The sequence below is a fragment of the Pelodiscus sinensis genome, chromosome 2 (assembly GCF_049634645.1).
Source record: "Pelodiscus sinensis isolate JC-2024 chromosome 2, ASM4963464v1, whole genome shotgun sequence".
Taxonomy (NCBI): domain Eukaryota; kingdom Metazoa; phylum Chordata; order Testudines; family Trionychidae; genus Pelodiscus; species Pelodiscus sinensis.
Window position 1 is genome coordinate 135694492 of NC_134712.1, and position 25496 is coordinate 135719987.

Below are 25496 nucleotides of genomic sequence, written 5' to 3' on the forward strand. Positions count from 1 at the left end.
GTTTTGCCATACACTGCATACTAAATGTTCTGTACTCTATTATGTTAGTTATTATGTTACTTGTTCTGTAGAATAATAAGTAATAAACCTGATTTCATACCAGTTTCCGTTTTATCCGACATTTTTGTTAATCCGACCACCCGTTGGTCCCGTTCAGGTCGGATAATCGGAACTCTACTGTATGTACATTTGTGCAGTCATGGCCCAATTGTCATTACTGTGCAAAATGGGGCACATGTGAACCACAAGTGGAATATACATGGACAACTGCATGAAGAACAAGATATTTTAGGTGCCAAAAGAAGTTTTCGGGACACTAGGAAAAAAATGGGACAACTGATTTCTTTATTTAGGTAGATCTACTAAGCATAAGTTCCATATAAGCACATACAATACAAATAAATAGCATAGTTCCTTGAAGTTCTTTAAATATGGCCTTCAGATAGAAGAATCTTGATTAATTTATGAAGGCCAATATCTCTATCAAAAACAATTTTTTACTTCACATGAAGTTACACAATATTTCCAAAAAATTCCTTAACCATTAACCTCTATTAAAAGTTTCTAATCTAAAGCTAAAATTACACATCTATGAAAACAAATAAATCCTAAGATTTATTCAACTTTCATAAATAAAGATCATACTGCAAATTATGTATACTGGTATATCAAAGTCTTTATTTTGTTGTGACTGCTAATGTTAAACATCTTGAGACTTTATTAAAGTTCCGCTCTGAATTGGTAGTATGTACTTTCAGCAAGTCCTTGTTATATTTCTCTTAAATCTTCTTTGCTGGAATGAAGAAATCTGAAATTCCAACCAGATCTCCTTTACGCTCCCTAAATTACAAGAAAATAAATATTCGTTCAGTAAATTTTTTTTTCAATGACCCAAGTGGCGGAACTTTTTAAAGCTACACTTAGGCTGTGTCTACAACGGGTCACTTATTCCGGAAAAGCAGCCGCTTTTCCGGAATAACTTGCCAGCTGCCTACAGTGGCCGCTTGCTTTTCTGGAAAAGCAATGACGATCTACTGTAAAATTGTCAGTTCTTTTCCAGAAAAACTATGCTGCTCCCGTTCGGGCAAAAGTCCTTTTCCAGAAAAACTGTTCTGGAAAAGGGCCAGTGTAGACAGCACAGTAGTCTTTTCCGCAAAAAAGACCCGATCGCGAAAATGACGATCGGGGCTTTTTTGCAGAAAAGCGCGTCTACATTGGCTATGGACGCTTTTCCGGAAAAGCATCCTGCCAATGTAGACGCGCTTTTTCCGGAAATACTTATAATGGAAAACTGTTCTGTTTTAAGCATTTCCAGAAAAGGGTGCCAGTGTAGACGTAGCCTTAATGTATACATTTTCTTCTCTTAAACACTTTTATTTGTAGCATAGTTCAGAATGTCACTGCAACAGTTGTAACAGACAATACCTGGTTCTGTAACATTGCACATTTTAGAAACATTTTTCTGCAATAAGTAAATTTCAGCCAAATTTTGCTCTATTTAAAAAATAGAATTTAAACTTGTACTAGATAATGTTGCTCTGGCTCTTAAATCCACTAAAGTCAAGTGGGCAGAAGCTCCATAAAGCCCCCTTCAATGGGCTCAAATAAAAATAGGGTCAAGACAGAGTCAGACCTAGGATTCTGGAAGGGATCTTGGAAGTGAAACCTAAACCCAAACAACTTCAAAGGTCTGCTAACAGAACTGGAGTCTCTTAAAGTGTTGTCTTTATAGCTAATACAGACTAGGTGGCAGTAGTCTAGTAAAGTACCTTTAAAAGTGAAAGCCAACTCTCATGAGGCTATTAACTTTTCATAAACTTAACAAGGGAGAATAAATAAAGTTAACAATTTTAAACAAACTACTGTATAACAATTTACTTAAGGTCCAGACAAACCTAAATAATTGTATTACATTAAATAATATAATTATAATTGTATGCATGATTGCTTTTCTATAGTTATCCTAAGTGGTGAGAGGAAAGCTTAGCAATTTGTTAATATAAATGGAGATGGCATTAGTGCATTTATTTTCCCACCAAAGATGCTCCAGAGACAAGAAAGCTCAAAATAACACACACTTATGGGTCAATTAATTTAGTGCAGTGACTATGTTAATCCTGCTTGCACCATCAGCAGGAAGTACCTATGGACAAAAGCTAAGCACAGACACAAATGAAATAGGTTATCTCCATATACCTACAGCTCAAGAAGGGAGCAATCCATGTATATCATATTCTTCTCCTCCTCTAGCAGAAATGTATTACTCAAATATTCAGGTATACGAGATATGCCCTTTCAGAAATCAGGACTATGCCAACAGCATATAAGAGAGACAACGTTACAAAACTTGGGGACCCTGACACACCAAAGAAAATGACAAATAAAACAAACAAATTTATGCCTCTCACAAATTTACCTAACCGGACTGAGGTAACCCAAGACAAAAATATACATCCTCAGGATGGACTGTAGGAACAGACATTTAAATGTATATCAATACATATAAACCAGGTATCAGCTTGCAGGCCATGGTAACAAGGACTTGATTATATGATAGAGTAGCCTGCACCAGCAGGGGACTGAACTTAAGGAGTCAATAGGACCCTTCCAGGCATCTGACCTGAGGCTGATACACCATAACCTCAGGCTCATGAACACGCGACTGGTTAAAAATTAAGTCTGCATTACATGTTACTCGATTGTGGCTGAGGCAACTGACCTGGCCTACATCACTGAAATTTGGGTTGAAGACACTGTCAGACTCATTCTGGTACAACTTGTTCCAGCAGGACATACAACATACAATAGGTGAAATCCTCAGCCCAGTGAGGTCAATGGGAGCTTTGCCATTGACATCAGTGGGGTCAGGATTCCACCCTATGAGCCCCAGTTCCGTAGGGAGGCAAAGTGACTGTCAGGTAACCCAACCAAACCCACATGGAAATGAGATATTAACCCAGACCCCAAGTCATTCAGATGCACCTGGACGACATAGAACGCTAGAAACAGGACCAATATAGACATTCTAGCTGTATACAGACTACTCAAGCCCTGCAAGTTTTCTTTCAAATCTGATCTCAAACAAAGACATCAAAATTTATCTTGTGAGACTTCAACTTATGGGGCACAGTGGTACAGAATCTAACATCCATTAAGACAAATAGGATTCTCCAGTAGTGTTTGATCCCATTCTTATATCCTGCTGCAATACAGGACACCAGTCAAAAGCACGACCAGTCTACTAAGGGATTAATTAGACACTCTAACCAATATAACTGTTCTTGAAAGCAGAACTACAAACGAGCCCAGACCATCTTTGCCTAATCTGTGAGGAGCTGCCATAATACTTTTCTGGAAAGATTAATAAAATCTATAAAGGTGGCAGGAGCAGCAGAGTGACAGAACAGACCCTGTTAATGATAAATGAACACCTGAGATCATGTCTAAGGAAGGGAAATTACCAGTGGCTTAGAATCATGGCTAATATTAAAAAAAAAATGGAAGGACCTAAAAATCTTGCTAGTTATGATCTAGTCTCAGATGTTCCTTTCCTGAAGGAGGACGTTGATAGTAGTAGATCATCTCCAGCAATCTGTAGCAGAATTCAACTTCTGCCAATATGCTAGATATCAGGTTTCGGAGCTAGCCAATGCAAAGACAGTACAACAGTCACACTAGTGAATGATCTCCTTATAAAATCTGCTTCCTTCAATACAGTTGGTCACAAGTGTATTCTCCTTGTACCACTTAGCAGGCATCAGTGGATTGCCCTCAGGTAATTCCATCCACTTCTCTACAAATTTTAAAAGGCAGTGATGGGTAGCTGCTCCTCACAGAGAGTCCACAAATGCACTCTTACATAGCGGGTGTGTCTACACTGGGCCACTTATTCCGGAAAAGCAGCCGCTTTTCCGGAATAAGCTGCGAGCTGTCTACACTGGCCACTTGAATTTCCGGAAAAGCAATGACGCTGTACTGTACAAAATCAGCCGCTTTTCCAGAAATGCTACGCTGCTCCCGCTCGGGCAAAAGTCCTTTTTCCGGAAAAGCTTTTCCGGAAAAGGGCCAGTGTAGACAGCTTTTCCGGAAAAGCAGAAGAAACGGAAAAAAGCGGTTTGGACAGCGGGAGACCCCGTAGAAGCAGCGGACTTCCGGGTAACCCGAGGTCTTAAAGAGCGTGGACGCTACTGGCCGCACGTGGCAGAAGCCTGCAGGAGACCACCCTTCCCAGCTCTGCCACGTGCCAACTGTGCTGCCCAGCCACCCGGGGCAGGGGAGGAAGCCCCCAGGGGCCGCAAACGCAGGGCCCCATCCTGGACCCCCAGGGAGCTGGAGACCCTCCTGGACTTGTGGGAGGAGGAGGAGGGTCTCCATGACCTGCAGTTCCACCACCGGAACGGAACCTGGCCCAGCAAGGACACCCCAGCCGCAACTGCGAGCAGGTGCGGTCGAAGGTGAAGGAGCTGCGGCTGGCGTACGTGCGGGCCTCGGAGGGCAGGGGAGCAGGACCCGATGCCTGCCCCTATTTTGAGCGGCTGAACTCATTTCTGGGCCAGCCAGCCCCGCAAGCCCCAGCTGTCCCTGTGGACACCTGCTAGCACCCCCCCCATCAACCGTCCCACCGAGCCGGAGGAGGGAGAGGACAGTGGCAGCGCGTCAGGAGAGGAGGCCAGCGTTGCCACCCAGTAGGCCCCCTCCAGCAGCTCCTCTGAGGCCAGGGAGGAACCCACTGGTGAGTCTTTACAGGTTACACTCCCAAAGGGCGGGGGGCGGAGGGTGGGGGGGGGGAGAGCCAGGTGCCCGGAGGGGGGAGGGGGAGAGCATGTCACTTAGGCCACGTGAGCTGCATGCTGCGTAGCATGAGGCAGTTAGCAGCACGTGCAACCACGTGCAGCCTGGTGACCGAGCGGCAGGTGGCTGTGGCAGGAAGCTGCAGGGCACGCCTGGGACCGTGCTGCTCACACACATTCGGCGGGACCAGGGGGAAGGGTGGATGCTGGCTGGAACCGGCCAGGGCCCCAGGGACTCAGCCCAGAGCCCGCTGCTCCACCAAGGGTGCAGCACAGAGAACGGCACACTGTCCCATGCCTGGCTGTGAGGCACAGCCAGCTGCTCCTGGGAAAAGCGCAGTGTCATAGTCCTGTGACCATGGACCCCCACCAAGCCCCTCACCTGCTCCTGGTGCCTTGGCAGGTTCCCCGAAGGAAGTCCCCACTGTGACCACACCTGTCCCTGGGCTACCAGGCTTGCAGGAGGGATAGTGGGAGGGAGATGGGCCCCTGAGTTTTGCTGCAAGGATGGGACATCCCCCCACCCAGTCACTCTTCTGGTTCCATCCAGGAGATATCCCACGCGAGGGGATCTGAGAGCCCAGACCTTCAGTGACAGCTGTGCTCCCAGGCACTGCCATGGGGATGCATCTCGCTCCCTGTCAAACACCAGTGATTAGCCCAAAGCTTTTCACAGTCTCCACCGGCAGGGAGTTCCACAGGTGAACGCAGCACAAGCACCCTCCCGCCCTCCACGGGGCCAGGATACAGACCGGTGCTTACAAAACTGGAGGGAGGACCCTACTCCAGGGGCGGTCCTCCTTGCCAACATACAACACGGGAGCAGGAGGGGAACCGAGTGGGCCCAAGCCACACAACTGTGCGGTCACCTGGGCTCCGGGGTGGAGGGCATGAGGTGTGGGGACAGTGGACGGCCTGCCTGACTGACCCGTCCTTTGTTCTCTTCCCTGCAGCGGGACCCAGCACCAGACCTGCGACTCCAGCAGCAGCGGCACCCCCAGCTGCCCAAGCCCGGAGGCCGAGGCTCCGACACCAGGACCAGCTGCTCCGCCGTCACATCACCGCGGTGGAGGGGATCCAGACCTCAATTGTGGAGCGGGTGCAGGGGGACCAGGACTGGCGGCAGGAGGGCTGGGCTGCCTTCCTGGAGGAATGCCGAGGGATGCGCACCACAATGGGCACGCTGACGGCACATTTGGTGCATGCCATCCACTATGGCATGGCCGGTCCGCATGCCCCCGCCATCCCTCCCGGAGCACAGCCCATGCCTCCTCCTATCCCTGCTCCTCTCCCAGCTCCTGCTCCTCTCCCTGCTCCTGCCCCTACTCGTGCTCCTACTCGTGGCCACCTCACTGTGCAGCCTGCCCCGACGCAGTCTGCCCAGCGTGGGCAGGGCCGCCCCCGGAGGGGCGCTCACAGGGGCCACCTGTCCCAGTAACTGCCCCCCCCTCCGTCTCCCAGTTAAAGGTCCCCCCTCCCTCTCCCAGTTAAAGGTCCCCCCGTTCCAGGTAAAGGTCCCCCCCATCCCTCTCCCAGTTAAAGGTCCCCCCCCCGTTCCAGTTAAAGGTCCCCCCCCCCTCTCCCAGTTAAAGCCCCCCCCCTCCTTTGTAAATAAAAAGTTCTGTTTTCACTTGAATCTTGTGTGGTTATTGTGTTCCTCTAGTAACTGTAAGAAATGATGTGAGATGCCAATTAGCCACTTCAATTTAACAGGGTTACAAACTGTGGACAACAAATTCATGACTCTATCACTGGGGGGGGGGCCTTTTTCAGTGGTCATTGGTTTGTGGCGCATAAAGAAATACTGAGACTTTTCAGTAAAGATGTAAACCACAAACTATATTTACATAGCAACAAACAAGCACAAATGGTTACAAGATGCACAGTACAGATTCTAAAACATAGTCTAGGCGCAGGGAGGACGATTGTGGTGTTGCTGGCCACCTCAATCCTTTGGTCCTTCCGGGCCTCAGGAGAGGAAGAGGCAGGAGATCCTTCGACGGAAGATGACAGCGAAGCAGGCCATATCAATCCTTTGGGCCTTCCGGGCCTCAGGAGAGGAAGAGCCAGGAGATCCGTCGAAGATGGCACTGATGTGAGCCTTCCACTCAAGTCCCAAATCCTGTTGGCTGTTCTTCAGGACAGGCGATGGTGGCCTAAACCCTAGCCTAACTTAGAAGAAAAACCCTAACTACGCCCGATGCACCCGACCAACAGACACGATGACAGCTGATGTGCTGTGACCCGACGCTTTACTATTGGGGGGGGGAGGTAACGGGAGTAGGTGGGGAAGGGTAGGAGATGGGACGGAGTAGTCTGAGGTGACCCAGGCGACCCTACTATGGGGCTTGGGCAAACATGTCCACCAGGGCCTCTCTAATGCGCACCGCCTCCTGGCGCGCCTGGCGGATGGCAGCTGTGTCGGGCTGGTCCAAGGTCTGTGCCTCGGCTGCCACCCATGCAGGGAGGAAGGCCTCCCCACTGCACTCCACAATGTTGTGGAGCACGCAGCACATGGCCAGTACCTCCGTTGCATTCTGCTCACCCGTGTCGAGACAGGTGAGCAAACAACAGAAGCGGGCTTTTAAGCGTCCAAAGGCCAGCTCCACTGGGTTTCAGGCCCAGTTGAGGCGATCATTGAACCGGGCCCGGTTCTGGTCCGGCTGCCCTGTGTAGGGCCGCATGAGCCAGGGCATCAGGGGGTAGGCCGCGTCCCCGACGACGCAGATGGGCATAGGCACGTCCCTGACAGTCAAGTCCCGCCGGGGGAAGTAGGTGCCCGCCTCCAACCTGCGAAACAGTCCTGAGTTCCGGAGGATGCGGGCATCGTGTGCCCGGCTGGACCAGCCCCCGTAGATGTCCACGAAGCGGCCCCGGTGATCCACGAGGGCCTGCAGAATGATGGATCAGTACCCCTTTCGGTTCATGAAATGGGCTGCTCGATGCTCCGGGGCCCGGATAGCGATGTGGGTGGCGTCCAGGGCTCCCCCGCAGTTGGGGAACCCGAGGGCAGCGAAGCCGGCCATGGTATCATCCACGTCGCGCAGGCAGATGATTCGCGGGAGCAGGACATCATTGATGGCGTGGACAACTTACAGAAGGGTGCAGAGAAACACAAGGGAACACATCACATACAGCCAGGGGTGAGTGTGCGCTCCCTTGGGCCCCCCCTTGATTCCCTCTGTCCTCACACACACACCCCACGCCCCCCCCACCAGCGGGCCTGTACAAGGGAGGGACGGTCCAAACCCCTGGGCGACCCAGCCGGGAGTCTTGGCTGTCCCTGGGACTGGAATGCAGCACCCTCCCCCCATCCCACTCCCCCTGGGACATACCTCGATGACAATCACTCCGACAGTGGATCTTCCCACCCCGAACTGGTGTGCCACCGAGCGGTAGCTGTCCGGTGTGGCCAGCTTCCAGAGCACGATGGCAACCCTCTTGTTCACGGAGATGGGTGCCCGCAGCCGGGTGGCGGTTCTCTGCAGCACGGGGGTGAGCCAGGTGCACAGCATCAAGAAGGTCCACTTTCTCATTCTGAAATTCCGGATCCACTGGTAATCGTCCCATCGTCCGAGGACCACCCGGTCCCACCAGTCAGTGCTGGTCTCCAAATGGGCCTCTCCACAGTGGGGTGCTGATGCCACACGGTTGCCAGGACCTCCCTGGTGAGGGAGTCCAAGGCGATCTCTGCCTCCTGGTATGTGAATAGCAGGGCACCAGCCTGCAGCACGAGCTCCAGGCACCTGTACAGCTCCAACAGGGGCCTGAGCAGGTACATGGCCACCCACGGCTCCATGGCAGACAGAGCAGAGCAGACAAAACAAAACGCTGGGAAAAGCTGTTGGGGGGCTAAAGGGTGGTGTCCCCAAAACTCATTGGGCAACCACCGACCCTGCGAAGTGTGCCAGTCCCTGGCAGAGGCCCCAAGGCACGGGAGCACGAGACCAACGACTGCCCGGCGAGACCCCTTTAACCACACGTCTGGACGGAGCTCCGGCCCCGCCCCCGGAAAGGTCTGGTGGCCTTTGCCCTCTTCAAAATGGTTCCGGGCTTTTGCTTTTCTGGAAAAGCGTGCCGCCAATGTAGACGCGCTTTTCCGGAAAAGCGCATCGTTATCACGAAAACTCCGCGGCCAATGTAGATGCTCCTTTTCCGGAAAAACTGAAAACGGAATAGTATTCCGTTTTAAGCATTTCCGGAAATTCATGCCAGTGTAGACATAGCCAGCTTGTTTATTTCCCTTCTCCAGTTTAACATCTATGGTAAAATACAACAAACTTTAAAATGCTATGGTTTCAAATAACACACTGATGTTAGAAATTATGTTTATAGCTTTGAATCTGGAGGAGAGAACACCATAACTTGTAACCTAATGTTTGGAAACATAAACATATGGGTAAAAAAACTGTTGGCTCATGCTCCTAACATTGAGGCCAACCAGAGTCTAACTTTACGCACCTATTTTTGAAAAATGTTATTCTTGATATTTATTATGCTCTCTATTATCAAGTACAAAGAGAAGATGAAGTGAAAAGAGAGATTATATAACTAAAATTACAGACATATGAAACCAGAATGAACTCATAGTTGATGCATGCCCCAGGTCTAAATTTATACTTACGCTTGTCCTTTAAGAGTGTTGAGGAAAGCTTCAACACAGTGGTCTGGTATCTCACCATCGATACTAGCCAGGTACGTGTAGATAAATGAGAATGTATCAAATGGAATGCGAGCAGGTCCACCCGCTGGATCAGTTGTTAGAATTTCACAGGCATACTTCATAGAAGCCATTAAGGACTAGAAGGATCCCAACCAAGAAAAGAAAGACATAATACCAGAAGGCATTAGCATTCTTTGTTCACTATAATATAATATTGCATAAAAGACTGTCAGCTTCTGAAATTCATTGTGAATACAACCAAGACTGTTGTCTCCTTGTGAGCCCTCACTGTCAGGCTGCAGCAGTGGACACATTTTTGTTGTACATTTGCCTCCCCCCCAAAAAAGCGTATGCATTTGCTGTTGACATCAGAGGCTGGCATAGGCTCCCAGCATCTTCCACATTTCTTGTCCTTAGGTAGGACTGGCATGTCTCCCCAAGGCTGAGTATACCACCCAAGCTATGAAACCAAGCTGCCTGCTTTGGTTATTAGTTGGTTTATTCGTTTTATTTTTATGTTTCAGTTTGACTTGGCTGTTTTTGTTTGCCATGAGAGCTGCTAGCAGCTTTTGTTTGCTTTTTTTTTGTTTGACTAAAGAGAGGAGTCTATCTAAAGTACTCAATTGTTTCTCTTTGATATCTAAAGTACTCAATTGGTTTCAATTGCTTCTTTTTGATATGCAGAGCACGCTGAAGAGGAGAGGGCTGAGCTCTGTCTGTAGCCCAGGGCGGTGAAGAGGGAACTGAGGGAAAAGCAGGCTGAGAGCGCTACTTCAAAGGCGGGAATGCTACTCTCCACTCGCACATGCACAGCCCACCTGAGGATTGCTTGAAAGTATCCAATCTGTGGCGCTGGGACGAGCCCAACACCAACAATGAAGTACCCATGGGGACATCACTCAAAGAAGAACATTTTGTTAGTATAGAATAGGTCCTAGTGTAAATCTATACTCTTGTAAACAATGCCAAAGGGAAATAGTGTATCACTGAGCAATTAATTTCATCATATTAGACTGTACAGACATATGTCCGCAGCCATATTTACTAATACATCACCAGGTAAAGAAATTATCACTTTATCCGTGAACTAATATTTCATTGTATCTGACCTTGGGCTAGTGAGGGCTGTGCTAAATTGGCTCAGATAGCTAAAACTCAATGAATCTGAAACACAAAGTTTGTCTATTCTAGATCAACTAGCCAATTAGCCCGTCATAAGACGGGATTTTCAGGTCTCTCCTCCACGTCAGTCTGCTCTCCTGAGCCTCTGGTCTCTCACTCCATCTCTCTCTCTTTCTACTCCTCCTACTGCCTCCCCCCCCCTTAGCTCTCCTCCGCCTTCTGCCTCTCTCTCTCCGTCTCTCTTTCTCTTCTCCCCCTCCTGCCTCTCACTCGCCCTTTCTCTTCTCTTCCTCCTCCTGCCTCTCACTCTCTCTCCGCTCCTTCTCTCTCTTTCTCTTCTCCCCCTCCTGCCTCTCACTCTCCCTTCTCTTCTCTTCCTCCTCCTGCCTCTCACTCTCTCTCCGCTCCATCTCTCTCTTTCTCTTCTCTCCCTCTTGCCTCTCACTCTCTGTCCACTCTCCTCTGTCTCCGTCGGAGAAGCACGCTCATCCAGGCCCCACCCCCTGGATGTGTACGTCACCGCCCCGCCATCCTTCGCCTCCCACCATGGCATTCAGCTGAGTTCTGTGCCGCTCAGCTGAACCGCCGCGGGGGAGCAAGCGGCCGTTTGGGCTCCCCCGTGGTGGCCCAGCTGAGCGGTGCAGAACTCAGCCGAGCGCCACGGTGAGAGGCAACAGTGCCCCCCAGAGGCAAGACTGTAACGCTAGAGAGTCACAGACATTGGGCTACTATATATATGATGGTGCACTTAAAATATAAAAAATTAAAAGGTAAGGAAGAGAGGGTTATTCTCCATGTGTAGTAACAGAGGTTCTTCGAGATGGTTGTCCCTGTGGGTGCTCCACCTAGGTGTTTGAGAGCTGCTGTGCTTCTAGTAGGAGAATTAAGAAAGCGGTGCCCTCAGCAAGTTGCACACGCAGGGAAGCAAGCACACGCCATTAGGAGCGACTATATCGCATGTGCAGCCAATTGACTCCTCAGTTCCTTCTCTGCTCCAGAACGAGATGTTCCAAAGCATAGAGGAGGAAAGGTGGGAGGTGGAGGGATGTTCTTAAAGAAGGCTGTAGCAGCCGCCATTGTTCTCATGGAATGAGCCTGCACCACTGCTGGAGGATCCTGATTAAAACTGCGGTAAAAGAGGTGAATGCACTCGGAGAGCCACTTGGATACTCTTTCTTAGAAATAACAATGCCTTGAGACCTTTTGGTAAAGTAAACAAAGATCCTTGAACACTTGTGGAAGGACCTGGTCCTTTCTACACAAAAGGCAATTGCTCTGCAGATGTCCAAGGTATGCAGAGCTGCTTCTCTGCTGTCAGTGTGGGGCTTTGGAAAAAGACAGATAAGTATATAGGTTCATTACAGTGGAAGGAGGAAGGAACGTTGGGAAGAAACTTGGGATCTAGTACATGGAGGGTCCATCATGAAGGCTCCAAGTTCACCCACCCAGCATTTCTGAAGTGATGGCAACAAAAAATGCCACTTTCATGGAGATACTTGAGTATATATGGGAGGATAGCTGATGTGGGAGAGATGGAAAGACCATCACACTATATTAAGAACAGGTGCTATTTGTGCAAATATATGATTTTCTCGTAGATGGCTTGGAGCAATTGAGAAGAATCTCCTGGATAGGTACAGAACAGGATGTTTTGACTGAGGTCAGCCAGCAAGGAACCACAGATGAAGTTGTAGGGTCTAAGTCTTGGGGTGACATAGTTGTACGTCATTCTGCATGAGCAAGCAAGGGATAGGTAGAAAATGCTAATGAGATGCTATCATCATTTGGAGGAGACAAGGAACCAGGTTTGTCTGGGCCAACTGGGTGCTATTAGAATGACTGTGGCTCTATCCTGTTTTATTTTGAAGATAACATGGTGGAGGAGTGGGAGTGGTGGAAAAGCATATATGGGTGGTATGTCCCACTTTATCATAAAGACGTTCCCCAATGACTGAGAGTCAAGGCCAGCTCTGGACGAGTAGCATGGACATGTTGCTGTTTGCAAACAGGCCTATACTGGGGCATCATTTGGTGCTGAGTTCCCACTCATGATTCAGAGCAAAGTGTCTGCTGACATTGTCTGCCATAATATTGTCATTACCTGAAAGCTAGGCGGCTGTCAGATGAATGTTATGCAGAATACACCAATTCCATAGTTGTACCACATCAAAATATAGTGGGTAAATGTAAAGTGCTCTGCCCTTCTTATGAGCACTCATCAGTGGCTGAGGGGAGTCTTGTAGTCTCTACTCGACTGTCTGCAGAGAGGAAGTGTCCAGTATATGGCCTGAGACCAGGTCTCTTCTTTTATCCCCTGGTGTGGTTGTTGGGAGTTGAGGGAGGACCCAGGCCTGCCCACTCCTCTGGGTCCCAGACCAGAGACCCTAAAAGTAGCAGTTACCTGCTGCATCTCAAAGTGATTGGTTGCTGTCACGTCCCTGGGCCACTTCTCCGGGAAGCTGCTCCATTCACCCCTTTCTCTAGTCTAGGGTCTTGTAGACAAGTTCCCCTGTCCAGGGCTCTGCAAGGGTTGCCATTGGCTTCTTGGCTAGTCTTTAGCTGCGGGACCTGGTTCCAACCAGGGATGAAGTCCAGCTCCCACTCAGAGCTGTCCAGCGTGCTGATATTTTCCCAGTCAGCCCTGAGGTCTGTCTGGGTCGAGCTCCAGGAAGAAACTGCCAAGCCCTGGTCTAGCAGCTTCTTTTATATCAGCCTGCAGCATCCTGATTGGTTGCAGCAGAGGCTGCCACTCTGTTCTGTTTGGAGGACCTTTCTTCTGCTCCTGTTGCTGGGCAGGGTATAGAAAGGCATCCGCAGGGATGTCGGGGCCTTGTCCACCCTATTACAGTAAGAATGAGCTCTGGTTTATGTAATACATTGTTATAAGATTGTCCGTAAATATTTGAATGGTTTTGTTCTGAATCAAGGGTAGAAAGTGTTGACATGCTTTGCAAACTGCTCTGAGTTCGAGGAGGTTTATATGTAGTTTGGACTTCTCTTGAGACCAGCGTGCTTGGATGGAGTGGTGATCAATGTGGGCTCCACACTGAATTAGAGAAGCATACGTGGTGATCATCACCGATCGAGGTATAGAGCGGAAAGGCACTCTGCTGCAGGAGTTGCCCTGGACTGTCCCCCAGGAGAGGGAATCCTTTATTTTGGAGGGCATAGTAAGGCATTTGTTGATATGGCGATAGTGTAGTCTGTAAACTGTTCGTTGCTATGTTTGTAGTGGCCTCATGTGCAGGCAAGCAAGCTGGACTATGAAGGTGACCAATGCAGCCCTTGTACAAATCAGCAATGGAAAATTAGACAACACTCTCTACAGAAAACCCACTGACTCGTACAGTTACCTACGTGCTTCCAGCTCCCATCCAGAAAACACCATACGATCCATCATCTATAGCCAAGCCCTTCGATACAACCGCATCTGCTCTAATCCCACTGACAGAGACCAGAAACTTCAGGGCTGCAATAACCAGTTTGCATAATCTATAGCACTCATCTGTGGTAATGGTATTCCACTCTGGATAAAAAGATGCTAGTCTATTCCCAAATGGTGTGGGAGTGATCAGATGCTATCTTTGAGATTTTGGGGCTCACTGACCCTCAACCAACCCTTCAAAAGATTTGTCTTGATGTTGGAGGGCTAAGGAGTTGACGCATGGCCAACAGGTTGTCTGCATCTGTTCCGAAACTGCTTGCAGCTGTTATCATATTGCCTTTGCAGCTAAGTGAAGGGAGTGGCTTTGTAGCTCTGATTTAAAAATCTCACTTGTTTTCTCTTGGTTACAGGAACATGTATACCAAGGATCTTGAGAGTAGACTGGGAGTCCTTAGCATGAGAAGGAAAGCATCAGTGGATTTGGAGAAGAGCTTAGATCCTTCAAAGGGCAAGTCTTCTATGATAGCCTGGACCTCCGTGGGGAAACCAGACAGATGTAGCCAGGATGCTCGTCGCATGACTATAGCAGTGGAGATGGATTACACAACTGTATCTGAGGAGTCTAGTGAAGCTTGGAGCACAGCATGGGAAATAAATGCATCCTCGTTAATATTGGCCTTGAATTGTTCTCATTTGTTGTTTGTCAAGTGCTCAATAAAGGATGCCAGTTGATCAAACATGTGTGTGAACTTGGCAAGTAGAACAGCATAATTTGCTATTCTAAGTTGAAGGATGTCTGGTGAATGACTCTCTGCCAAACAGATCTAGGCACTTCCAGTCTCTATACTAGGGCATTGTGTGTGTAGCCTGCTGTTTGCCCCATTGATTTACGGTCTCTACCACTAAAGAGTTAGGGGTACGGTGGAAGAATTAGAAGTCTTTTGTTGCCACATAATACTTCTTAACTGACCTTTTGCAGGATGGGGAAGGGAAGAGATAGTGGCTGGGGTCTGCTACATTGCCTTAGCCAGATCCGTGAGTGCTGGTAGGGCCAACTTAGCAGTAGGTGAGACATGAAGAATGTCTGAGTCTATGCTGGGTCTCTAGTAAGTTCATCAGAGAAATATCCAAGAAGTTTGCCACTCTCTTGCAGAGATCCTGGAAACACTTGAAATCATCCTCGACATAGGGGGCAGAGGCATGATGGTATCATCTGCCGAGGAGGACAAGATATGTGCCAGTGCTGGGAGTCAGAGTCTGTTTCTTCCTCCATGATCTCAGGGTCTTCCCTCCTCCTCTGCTATGGATTGATTTATTGATTAAGTAGGGAAAGCCAGAGATCTGCGTTAAGGAGCTAGCTGTGGGAGCGGTTGAGGTTGCTGAGTCCGGTATAAGGTCTAGGGATTCCAATAAGGCAAACTGGATGGCACAGTGGCTCCTCTGTTGGTCTTGGTGAGGACTGTCTAGGGGTGTAAAGACCCAGGAAGGAGTCTTCTTCCTCATCACTTAAAGGAGAGGTGCTGATCCAATTGGTGTGACTGACAAGCTAAAATGAGAGGTATATGGCATGCTGTTGGTGCTGAATGGTGGTGTTCCGGGAACCAAGGTGACTAATAAGTCCGCATTGGTGGTGAAAGTCTCCAGTACCAGAGGTCTGATGCCAGAGGAAGCACTGGTAAGGCAGGCTGTACCATCGATGCCAAATGTTTGGGATGTGCCAGTGGTGCATTAGGAGGCATGGAGGCATTCAGTGCTGAGGCAGCATGTGATTTTGCCAATGGCAGAACTGAAGGCGACTTGGTCAGTGCCAAAGGAGTTTTAACTTGCACAGGTGTCAGAGCTGACCTGAGTTGGGTCCTTTGCTCCCTGGGCCTTCCTGGTGCCGAATGTGCCTGGTGCCTAGGGTTCCCTGTAAGGTGCACACCTGCACAGGCACGCACCAAGAATTTCAGTCCCATCCACCTCCTCAGCAGAGCCGTGCAGCTGTGGCCCCTGTTGCTTCTGGAGGCAGGTGGCTGTCTCGCCCCCAGAAGCATATGGGCAGCCACAATGCAGCCAGCGTGGCAGCTGCCACAGCCGGAGGCTGGACTGAGGCACTAAAAATAGCACCGCTGCCCAAGCTCCAGTCCTGGCACACGGGGCAGCTGCCTGCCATGCCTCCCACCCCCTCAGAGCAACTGGGGCCATGGTTTTAGTACGGCAGTCCTGGCACCAGCCACCATAGAGCCCCAGCCCCAGCCCCAGCCCCAGGTGTTCCCGGGGCTGGGCAGTATGGCGGGTGACTGCCCCATGTGCCGGGACTGGAGCCAACCCATGGTGCAGCTGCACCTGGGCTGGGGCTATGGTACTAAAAATAGCACCGCGGCCCTGGCTCCAGCCCCGGCACACAGGGCAGTTGCCCACCATGCTGCTCCGCCTGGCAGGCGCAAGTGTCAGGATGGCAGAAAGTAAGGGAAGGGGAAAGGGGAGAACTAAGTGGGTGAAGAGAGGAAGGGGTTTGTGCTGAGGGGAAAGGAGGGCTCCAAAGCAGGAGAAGAAAGGGGAAGGCACAAAGGGTGGAGGAGACACAAATGCCAGGGGCCCAACAAGAGACAATGAGGGGAAAGGGCAGGAGGAATGGTGGAATGGAGGAATGAGGGAAGGTGAACTAGACAATGAACACCAGGTAACTATCTCATTTCTACAACTAAAAATCTAACTGATCTTTGAGGGTTAATCTCTGGGTTCCGACCAAAGCCAACAGTGTCAGAGAAGGAACTGAGGGGTTGGTTAGTTGTGCATGCAGTGTAGCTGCACCTAACAGCATGTGCCAGCTGCCTCATGTGTACAGCCTACTGAGGGCACTGCTATATTAATTCTCCAATGAGAAGCAAAGCAGCACACAAAAACCTACAGGAAGCACCCACAGGGACACACCTCGAAGAAGAACTGAAAGCTACTCTAACTGTGACTCTGATCATCTATGAATATCATTTACTCATTGTCATGACTAAAGAAGATGAATGTGCTAGCTCAGGGATCAGCAACCTTTCCGAAGAGGCGTGCCAAGATTTAACCCTCCTGCCCCGGGCTGTGCCGCTCTCCCAGGAGGTGGGAACGGTCTCTCATCACCGCGCACCCTATGGACCACCTGGGTCAATGCAAACCTTTCAGTGGACTATCAGTTGCTAATGTAAACTCATTGTTAATTACATAATTATGCCCCAGCCATTTTGCTAGTGTAAGCAGGGGCTGAACTACTGCTTGTTATCAGCCAGCTAAAAGGAGGGAGCTGCTCTGAGGTTGGGGTGCTCACTCCAATTGTTTAGCTCTGCAAGATAATTAACTGTTAACTGTTGATATGTAAATACAGCTCATGCCAGGAGGGGGAAGGAATCTGAGGTGTGGTTATGTAAATCCAACTCAGCCAGGGCTGATGGAGGATCAGTGTTGGAATGGAATGTGGTGTATTGTAAATAATTTGGGGCTGTTTTGGGGGTCAATTTTACAGTTCCTACCCCTAAATGTGGGAACTGTAAAACATGACACCAGTGCTTGCAGGAGAGACACCATCACTGTAAGAGGTCTCCGAGGAACAAGCCTCCCGCCTTCCAGAGTTGAGTGAATGGAGTTGGGGGAAGGGCTAAAGGGCTTGAGGCAGCCTGCTTCATGCCTCCTAGGTGTGAGCTGTAAGACTAGCCCAACCTGCCTCTTTCCCCCTTTTGTTTAAGGACAGTCCTGAAGTAGACTCCATAAGGAGTCTTTTTGCTAGTCCAGTGGAAGCTGGAATCTTTTGCTAGTCTAGGTGATGGCTAAAGAGTTGAAATCACGAAGGCTATGTCTACACTCATGGCTTCTTGCGCAAGTACGGCCGTTCTTGTGCAAGAATCTGCAGAGCGTCCACACTGCTCGCCTGCTCTTGCGCAAGGAAATTTACAGTACGGCGTGGTAAGAGAGGGCTCCTTGTGCAAGAGTTACGCTCTTTTCTAACAGGTGTAAGCCCTCTTGCGCAGGAGCTCTTGCGCAAGAGGGCAGTGTGGACTCTTGGCAGGGATTTCTTGCGCAAGACAGCCCTATGGCTAAAATGGCCATCAGAGCTTTCGTGCGCAAGAGAGCGTCCACACTGCCATGGGCGCTCTTGCGCAAAAACACAGCTGGCACATGGCAGTGTGGACGTTTTCTTGTGCAAGACTTCTTGCACAAGAAGCCACCAGTGTAGACATAGCCTAAGAGCTGAAATCACTGGTTTGGCTGGGAGCCAGATCCATTGCAGCCAGCGGAGCGGCTGGTGGGAATGATTGGCGGGTGGCTGGTAGGAGCGGTGGCAGGTGACCAGCAGAGCAGCCATTGGGAGCGGCCGGTGGAGTGGAACAAGACAGCTGTTGGGAGTGGCTCGTGATAAAGGCTGTGGCAGAATCGTACGGAGAGGTGGCACCGGAGCGCCAGTGGAGCAGAACAAGGCAGGTGTTGGAGCGTGGCGGAGTGGCTCGTGGTAAAGGCTGCAGCAGAATTGTAGAGAGAGGTGGCGCTGTCGGCCTTGGACCACGTAAGGTACCCCTATCAGGTAGAACCCTGCAGGTGAACTTTTGAATGCTGGGCGGCACTGGCCAGGGACAGAGACTTTTGGGTGTCCGACTCTGGGAGACTTTTGGGGTATCAGACTTTTGGGCTGCTGGACTCCAGAGACTCTTGGGGTGTTGGACTTTGCTCATGGTTTGGGCTATGAACTCTGTTTGCGGTATTTTTCCAAGTTAATGCCATGTGACTTCTCTCTCTGTTTCATTAAATGTTTCTCTTCTACACTCAGACTTTGTGCTTGTGAGTAGGGAAGCATTGCCTCTCAGAGGCGCCCATGGGTGTGTGAATTTCCCAGGCTACTGGGTGGGGGCTCGAGCCAGTTCTGCGTGAGATGGAGCCCTAGATATTGAACCCGGCCCTGGTTGCTGCCAGGCCTACCCAGCAGAAGGGTTACACTAGTGCTGGGGAGAACTGTTTAATTTAAATAATGAAAAAGATAAATATTTTAACTTTCATTTGTTAGTTTATCCTTTTTTGGGTTGGGGATCACTGACCCACAGAAAAATCAGTTGGATACCACACAAATGTGAAGCAAAAAACACCTTCAAAAAACTCCAACCCTCACTGATGTGGCTCCCAACTGAGACACTTCACGTTTCTGGTACTCCAGCTCCCACAGGTGAAGGGAAACGGACAAGGAATATTGAGGTTCAGGGCTTCCCATAAGCCAGTCTTACTCATATAGGCATTATTATCTCACAACAGAACTGTATTCAGAACATAACTGTTTTAAAGTACTTTTTGAAAGAATTAAAATACTACAGAACTAGGAATAGTCACTGTCATTTTATTTTTTATTTTTTTTAAAAAAGGCTACCAAAATAGACTAATGGCGAATCTTTTCAGTCCTCTTTCCCCTCTTCTCATTCATTTACTACCACTTCTATGTCAATGAGTGGTATTCCTGCATCACCTGCTCGCTATTGTACTGATATTACAACCAGCAGAGGCAGCACTTTTATTCCTCCTTCTTCCACTTACCAGAACACTGCTGCCCCATCCTAAGCTAAGGACAAACAAAAATACATGGCCAGCCTTTGCTGCATAAAAATTGGGGTTTTAAAATAACACAATTATATTTAGATCTATAAGCTATTTACTATAGCTTCAGGGGGTAGCCGAGTTAGTCTGTTACAGAAAAAAACAACAAATGGTCTGATAGCACTTTATAGACTAGCAAAACATAAAGAGGATATCATGGGCTTTCATGGGCACAACCCACTTCTTCAGATGACCGGAATTATGAGTTTAGGATATGAAAACTCGAAATAGACGGATTCAATTCACATGCTAATGGATTCAATCGTGATATGGGCTGACTAGGACACTACCTACTTAATAACCACTGAAGGTGCTAACAGGTCTCTGAGTGGTATCCTTCCTGTCTTAGGAATCTATCTATTGACTTTGACTTTTATCTGCTTAGGTTTAAGTACCCATAAGTATCTATATCTCCAGATACTTAATGATGCTCTGTCTCCCACTCCCCTCTCTTTTTCTTTCTCTCCCCCCTCCCCTTCCCCTCTCCTATTTATTTCGAGTTTTCATCTGAAGAAGTGGGCTGTGCCCATGAAAGCTCATGATACCATCTACATGTTCTGTTAGTCTATAAAGTGCTACCCGATCATTTGTTGTTTTTTTCTATTTACTATAGTTATTCTATCATCTGTTTGGTACTTTGTCATTTGATTTTGATTATGGAAGATTTTAACAAGTCAACATACCCCAGCAAGCATACTACACCCCAGGGCTAGAACTTTCATCCATTCCACCTCTTGACCAAAGTTGTCCAATTCAAGGAGGGCTCTCAGCTGCTCCCCTGGCAAACACAGATGTTTCCATTTTTTCTCTAGTTCAATCTTGTTCACGCGGCCCTTCTCAGAAAGCTTTAAAAGACAAAACACAATGGCACAAATAAAACTCTGGGAAAAAAACATGGAGATTATGACAAAACTAAGAGTACAAAACTTTAGGACCACTTCCCTCCATCTCCTCCCAAGAAATCTGTGGCATACCCTTTCCTTGACTTAATGGTCTACTAGGAACAAGCTGTCTATGAAGAGTTTTACAGATATCTATGAGTCATGACTATGAAAATGTCCAGTGACATTTCTCAACAATATTGTATATTCAATGTAAGCTGTACCTGCTTGTGCAAAACTTTAAGGAGGCCTGGTGTCAGCCCAGTATCCGTTTTCTGTGTTGCTACTGGCATTTCAATCCTGTCTTTTACAGGAAGGGGCTCTCCTTTTGACAGAGCTGAGAAGTACCTAGATTAGCAGGAATATCAACAAATGTGAATGTATATCAGCAAATAAAATTTAAACAAAAAAAAAAAAGCTTTTCAAAAATCTAAGTAATCATGAAATGGAAAATTGCCTTCGATTAGTTCCTGTACAGAGACTCCCCCCCAGCTCTGTATCCATTTTCCATCTGACTTTTTAATTAAAGTCACAATGTTTGACACTGTAATTATTATTGTGTTTTAATTGTGCATGCAATGTTTCATGTTCCTTGGTGGCAATGGGGAACGATTTATAAATATTATTAGTTTGTGCTGACAAATAGCAACGTTTAAGCTTTCCTCACACATCTCTAATAATGAATATTAATGTTTCTGATACAGAAATCTACCTCTTAGAGACAATGACAATGACACTATTGTAACTGGCCAAAAACTTAATTCCATTTCATTCACTACCCATATACAGTGTCTTGCTCACAAAATCTAAAAAAACACTCAACTTTAACAACTTTTCCTAAAAACTATCCCCACAGCTATTTTCAGAAAGAAAACTACAAAGAGCAACACATTTCAACAGTAGTCTATATCTTCTTAATACATAGTACAGTATTTATTGTAAAGCTATAGTTCAACTAACACAGAAAATGATTCCTTTCAGACTCTGTTCCTTCCCATGAACTATTACATGGATTTAATTGATGTATAAAAGTAATTACCCCAGAAAATCCTACCAAATACAAGGATCTAAAGATGGCAACACCTTGCATCTGCTTTTCAACCAGGATTAGTTATTAAATCTACTGAGGAAAATGAATTATGAGTCAATACAAAGCAAAAATTAACAGCATCAAAAATGTGAGCCAGTTCATAGGGTAGCAATCCTAAATCACAACTGCCAAGGTCCATATCTAAAATTGCACCAATAAATATAAATTAAATCACATTATTTTTAACTAATTAATAGACTACATGAAACACAGTGGATAAAAATAAATGATAGTTTTAATTAAGATATATTACAGCGCAAAGTTATCTCATCATGGAATACGGATTCTAAATTCTAATTCTATAGCATGAGACAATATATTCATGTAATGTTTAAGAAAATGTATGTAAATGAGTTCCAATAGTTCATGGATTAGGGACCTAATTTTATGGGGGTCCTGAGGCTTCTATATAGATTATTTAGGTTAATCTATCTACCCAATGGAACTAAGTGCTCAGTCTATAAGATACCATCAGAGATGGTTAGTTTTGCAATTCTCAAACTGTGGATTTGTGTCTATAGAGATAACAGGCTTATTAACAGCAAAAATGTTTTAAAATAAATGAATGAATGAAGGAATGAATAATATAGAAAGATGTGACCCTAATGTCCCTCTGCAAATTTGCATACACATAGTCAATCCCTTATCTCTCTCTAAATGTGCAAAGTTTCAAAAAGTTTAATTAACAGAAGACTGGTGTGGAATAGATCTGGAAAGGAGAAGAAGTCTGGAGATAAATGTGAGAAGGAAGGGACAGGCAGTAGAAACAAAAGTGAAACTGTTAAAGCAGCATATTCCAGAAGTCTTGAGGTCCTTTTGAATGTAAGATTCATTGATTCGAGATCTACCATACCATTCTCTCTCTAGCAGGGAAAAACTATAATATCAACAGATTGCAAAAAGGAGCCAGTTTGGAAATATTTTAATGAAGTTCATCTATCTGTGGGTAAGGCAAGCATGAGTGCAAAATGCAAATACTACAACAAAGAAATGCAAGACCTGGTTGCCTGAATGAAACAACACAATGAGAATTTTTCCTTCTCAGGAGGAAGCTGCATTGAAGATGATGAAAAGAACATGTCTGAACATGCAGGATTCTTCAGGTTTTTAAACTTTTTTTATTTAATGCTTTTTTCTTAAGGACTTCCTGTCTTCCTTCTCGACTATTTTTAAATTCTCATGTTTGAGCAAAATATATAGTTTTTGATGCAGCTGTGAAAAAAATAAATAGCTGAAATAGGCCGATCTTCCTTTTACAATTTCATGTTTAAAATAGTTCTGAGTGTCAGTGAATGCAATGAGTGAGTAATTCTAAATGAGAAGTATGCTAATAATAATTAAATAACTGCATTAGCTTATTTGTTTAGGAGAATCCATCCTCAACATACAGTATTCTGAAGACTATCCACATTCAAGATCATCATAATTTTCTATAGTTTCAGAGTTATCTGTCAATGATAGAGTTTCAGTTACATCATGTATGTCACATAAGCACAGTGTATCACCTGTAGCAAAAGGGAAAAAAATCTCCATCATCCAGAAACAACCATAGATAAGTTTGTGATAAGAACGAGCAGATTACAAAAATAGGTAATTGATTAAAAAATTGCCTGGTTTGTTTATGCAACAAATTCTCCTTTCCATATGATTAAGAATCAACACTTTATTAATATGATTCAGTCACTAAGATCAGAATACAATCCACCCAACAGAGCAGATGTTGCAGATAAATTGCAGGATAAAGTATATGAAAGAGAAATTGAGCAGTGAGCAAAAGGTCTAGAGAGGGTAAAATTGTAGAGGGTAAAATTATTAACCTAAGTCTTGATGGATGGAGTACTGTCCACAACGATCCTGTTGTACATGCTTGTATGACAACAGAAGAAGGGAATATCTTCCTTACAGAAACAATTGATACATCAGGAAATGAACACACAGCAAAATACTTACAAGAAATAGCAATAAAAGCTATAACAAACTGTGAAAAAAGTTCAATTGTCTAGTACACAGCGTGGTCACAGACAACATTGCAAATGTATCCAAGATGAGAAGAAATGTAGGAGTGAAGAAAGTCCCAAGCTAGTAACATACGGTTGCAATGCTCATTTGAGGCACCTCCTACTCAAAGACTTCAATGTTCCACAAATAAAGGTTCATGTTGTTGAAATTGCAAAATTCTCCCATAAGAACTACTTTGCAGCAGTTGTCCTAAAAAAATTGCAGGAACCAAGCTAACTCTCACAAGGCATGTGATGGGACTCAGTAGTCGACTGTTTTGAGCACTACATCAAGAACTGACCTAATCTGATGACAGTTTGTGAACAAAATCATAAAAAAAAATTCATAGTACTGTCTCAGCCAAAGTTCTCAACATTGGGCTTAAGAGAAATGTAGAAAATATGCTGAGTATCCTGAAACCTATTTCTGTAACCTTGAAAAAAAATATAAGGAAATAGATGTTTTATTGCTGAGGCTTTTGAAATTTGGAAGGAATTCAGTGAGATCTTAAAAAGAGAAATATGCAATGACAAAGTTCAAATACAAGCATTAAAAAAACAAATGGCACAAGCACCATCTCCAGCTCATTTTCTCACAAATATTCTTGATATTTGGTACCAGGATTAAACATTAACTGCTGAAGAAGAGGAGTTGGCTAAGACATGTGCATCCAGTAATCATCCCTCCATAATGTCAACTACAATAAACTTCAGAGCTAAGGGTGAATCATTCAAGAAATATATGTTGTTACCTGCCCTTGGAATCAGCCAACGAATAAGACCAGACAAAGGGTGAACTGGAGCAGCACTGAGGCTGGCTTATTAGTACAGGTTCTTAATCGTACGGCAATACTCACATACACATCACATTCATTCTGGCAGTTTGGAGACAGGCTGCAAGCATGGCGAGAATTAGTTTCAATTTCACAGGTGGCTGGCCAGGCAACAACTTTCCAAAGATTGCCCATGAGATGACAAGAGTCCCTGGAGTCCCTTCGGATCTGAGAGAAGGCTCTACTGCTTCCGGTTTGGTCCCGAACTTGGCAAGCTGTTCCATCTTTCCCGAGGAAAAAAGCCACACCTGGCCACCTGTCACATTAATTTATGCACTTTGCAGGATACTTCCTTAGTCATAAAAGGGAACACATGCTGTACTGCTTTAGGACTGGAAGTTTCTCAGTCACGCTTCCTCATGCATTTCATACATATTCATAAGCATGAATACAATTGATTCTATTAAGGCAGTGTGGTTTCAAAAGCATCTAACATTATGGGGATTTTCGCAGCTACTACGCATGTGACGGTGCGGGACACCTCTGCCCTTCAGAGGCGAGCCCGCCCCGCACTGAGCCGGCGGTTGCTCTCGCGCTTTTTAGTGCTGCCCGGGGAACGCGGTGGGTCTGTGCACCCTGCACAGCCATCGCGGGTCAATCCGCCTCCGGGGGGGCGGAGGCAGGCACGCCGGCCGGTGTGCTGACATAGGCAGGATTATGTCAGGGGTGTGCCGACAGTCCGAGGCAGGAGGGCGCACGGACGTGGATGTAAGGTGGGGGGGGGCGGGAAGTTTAAAACCGGGGGGAGAAAACTGCCGGTGGAAGGGGGGGAAGGAGAGGAGGACAGAGGAGTGGGGGTAGGAAGGAGGCCAGGGCAGGGGCTGGAATTAAGCCCGGCGAGCCAGAGGGTTTCGGGGAAGATTCCCCCGCCGGCTGAGCAGGTCTGGGCGGACCTGTCTTAGGGCCCTGGGCTGGGGCCTGTGAGTGAGGGCGGGCCTGGGTCCTCCTACCCCCCCACACACAGCTGGGCGGCTACGCACGGGGTGCATAGGGCCCTACGGCCGAAAAGACCAGTGGTTGGGACTAAAAACTTGGGGATATTCGCCACCTAGAGTGGCAACACAAGGAACGGGGGGAACCCCGCTCCCATCGCCGATTGGGTCGCGGGGTTCGCACCTCAACAACGCATAACAGGAA

The 25496-nt window shown here is 47.1% G+C and overlaps 1 protein-coding gene across 1 annotated transcript in view; it reads right to left on the bottom strand.

Moving 5' to 3' along the window:
- Window positions 1-326: 326 nt before the first annotated feature.
- ROPN1L (rhophilin associated tail protein 1 like) overlaps window positions 327-25496 on the bottom strand; it is a 42007-nt gene continuing 16837 nt past the window's right edge. The window contains exons 3-6 of the mRNA XM_075921474.1: window positions 20664-20787; window positions 20242-20403; window positions 9415-9590; window positions 327-840 (exon numbers count right to left, since the gene is read on the bottom strand). Coding sequence (XP_075777589.1) covers window positions 780-840; window positions 9415-9590; window positions 20242-20403; window positions 20664-20787 — 523 coding nt within the window. The 3' untranslated portion in view covers window positions 327-779. The remainder of the gene's footprint in view (window positions 841-9414; window positions 9591-20241; window positions 20404-20663; window positions 20788-25496) is intronic.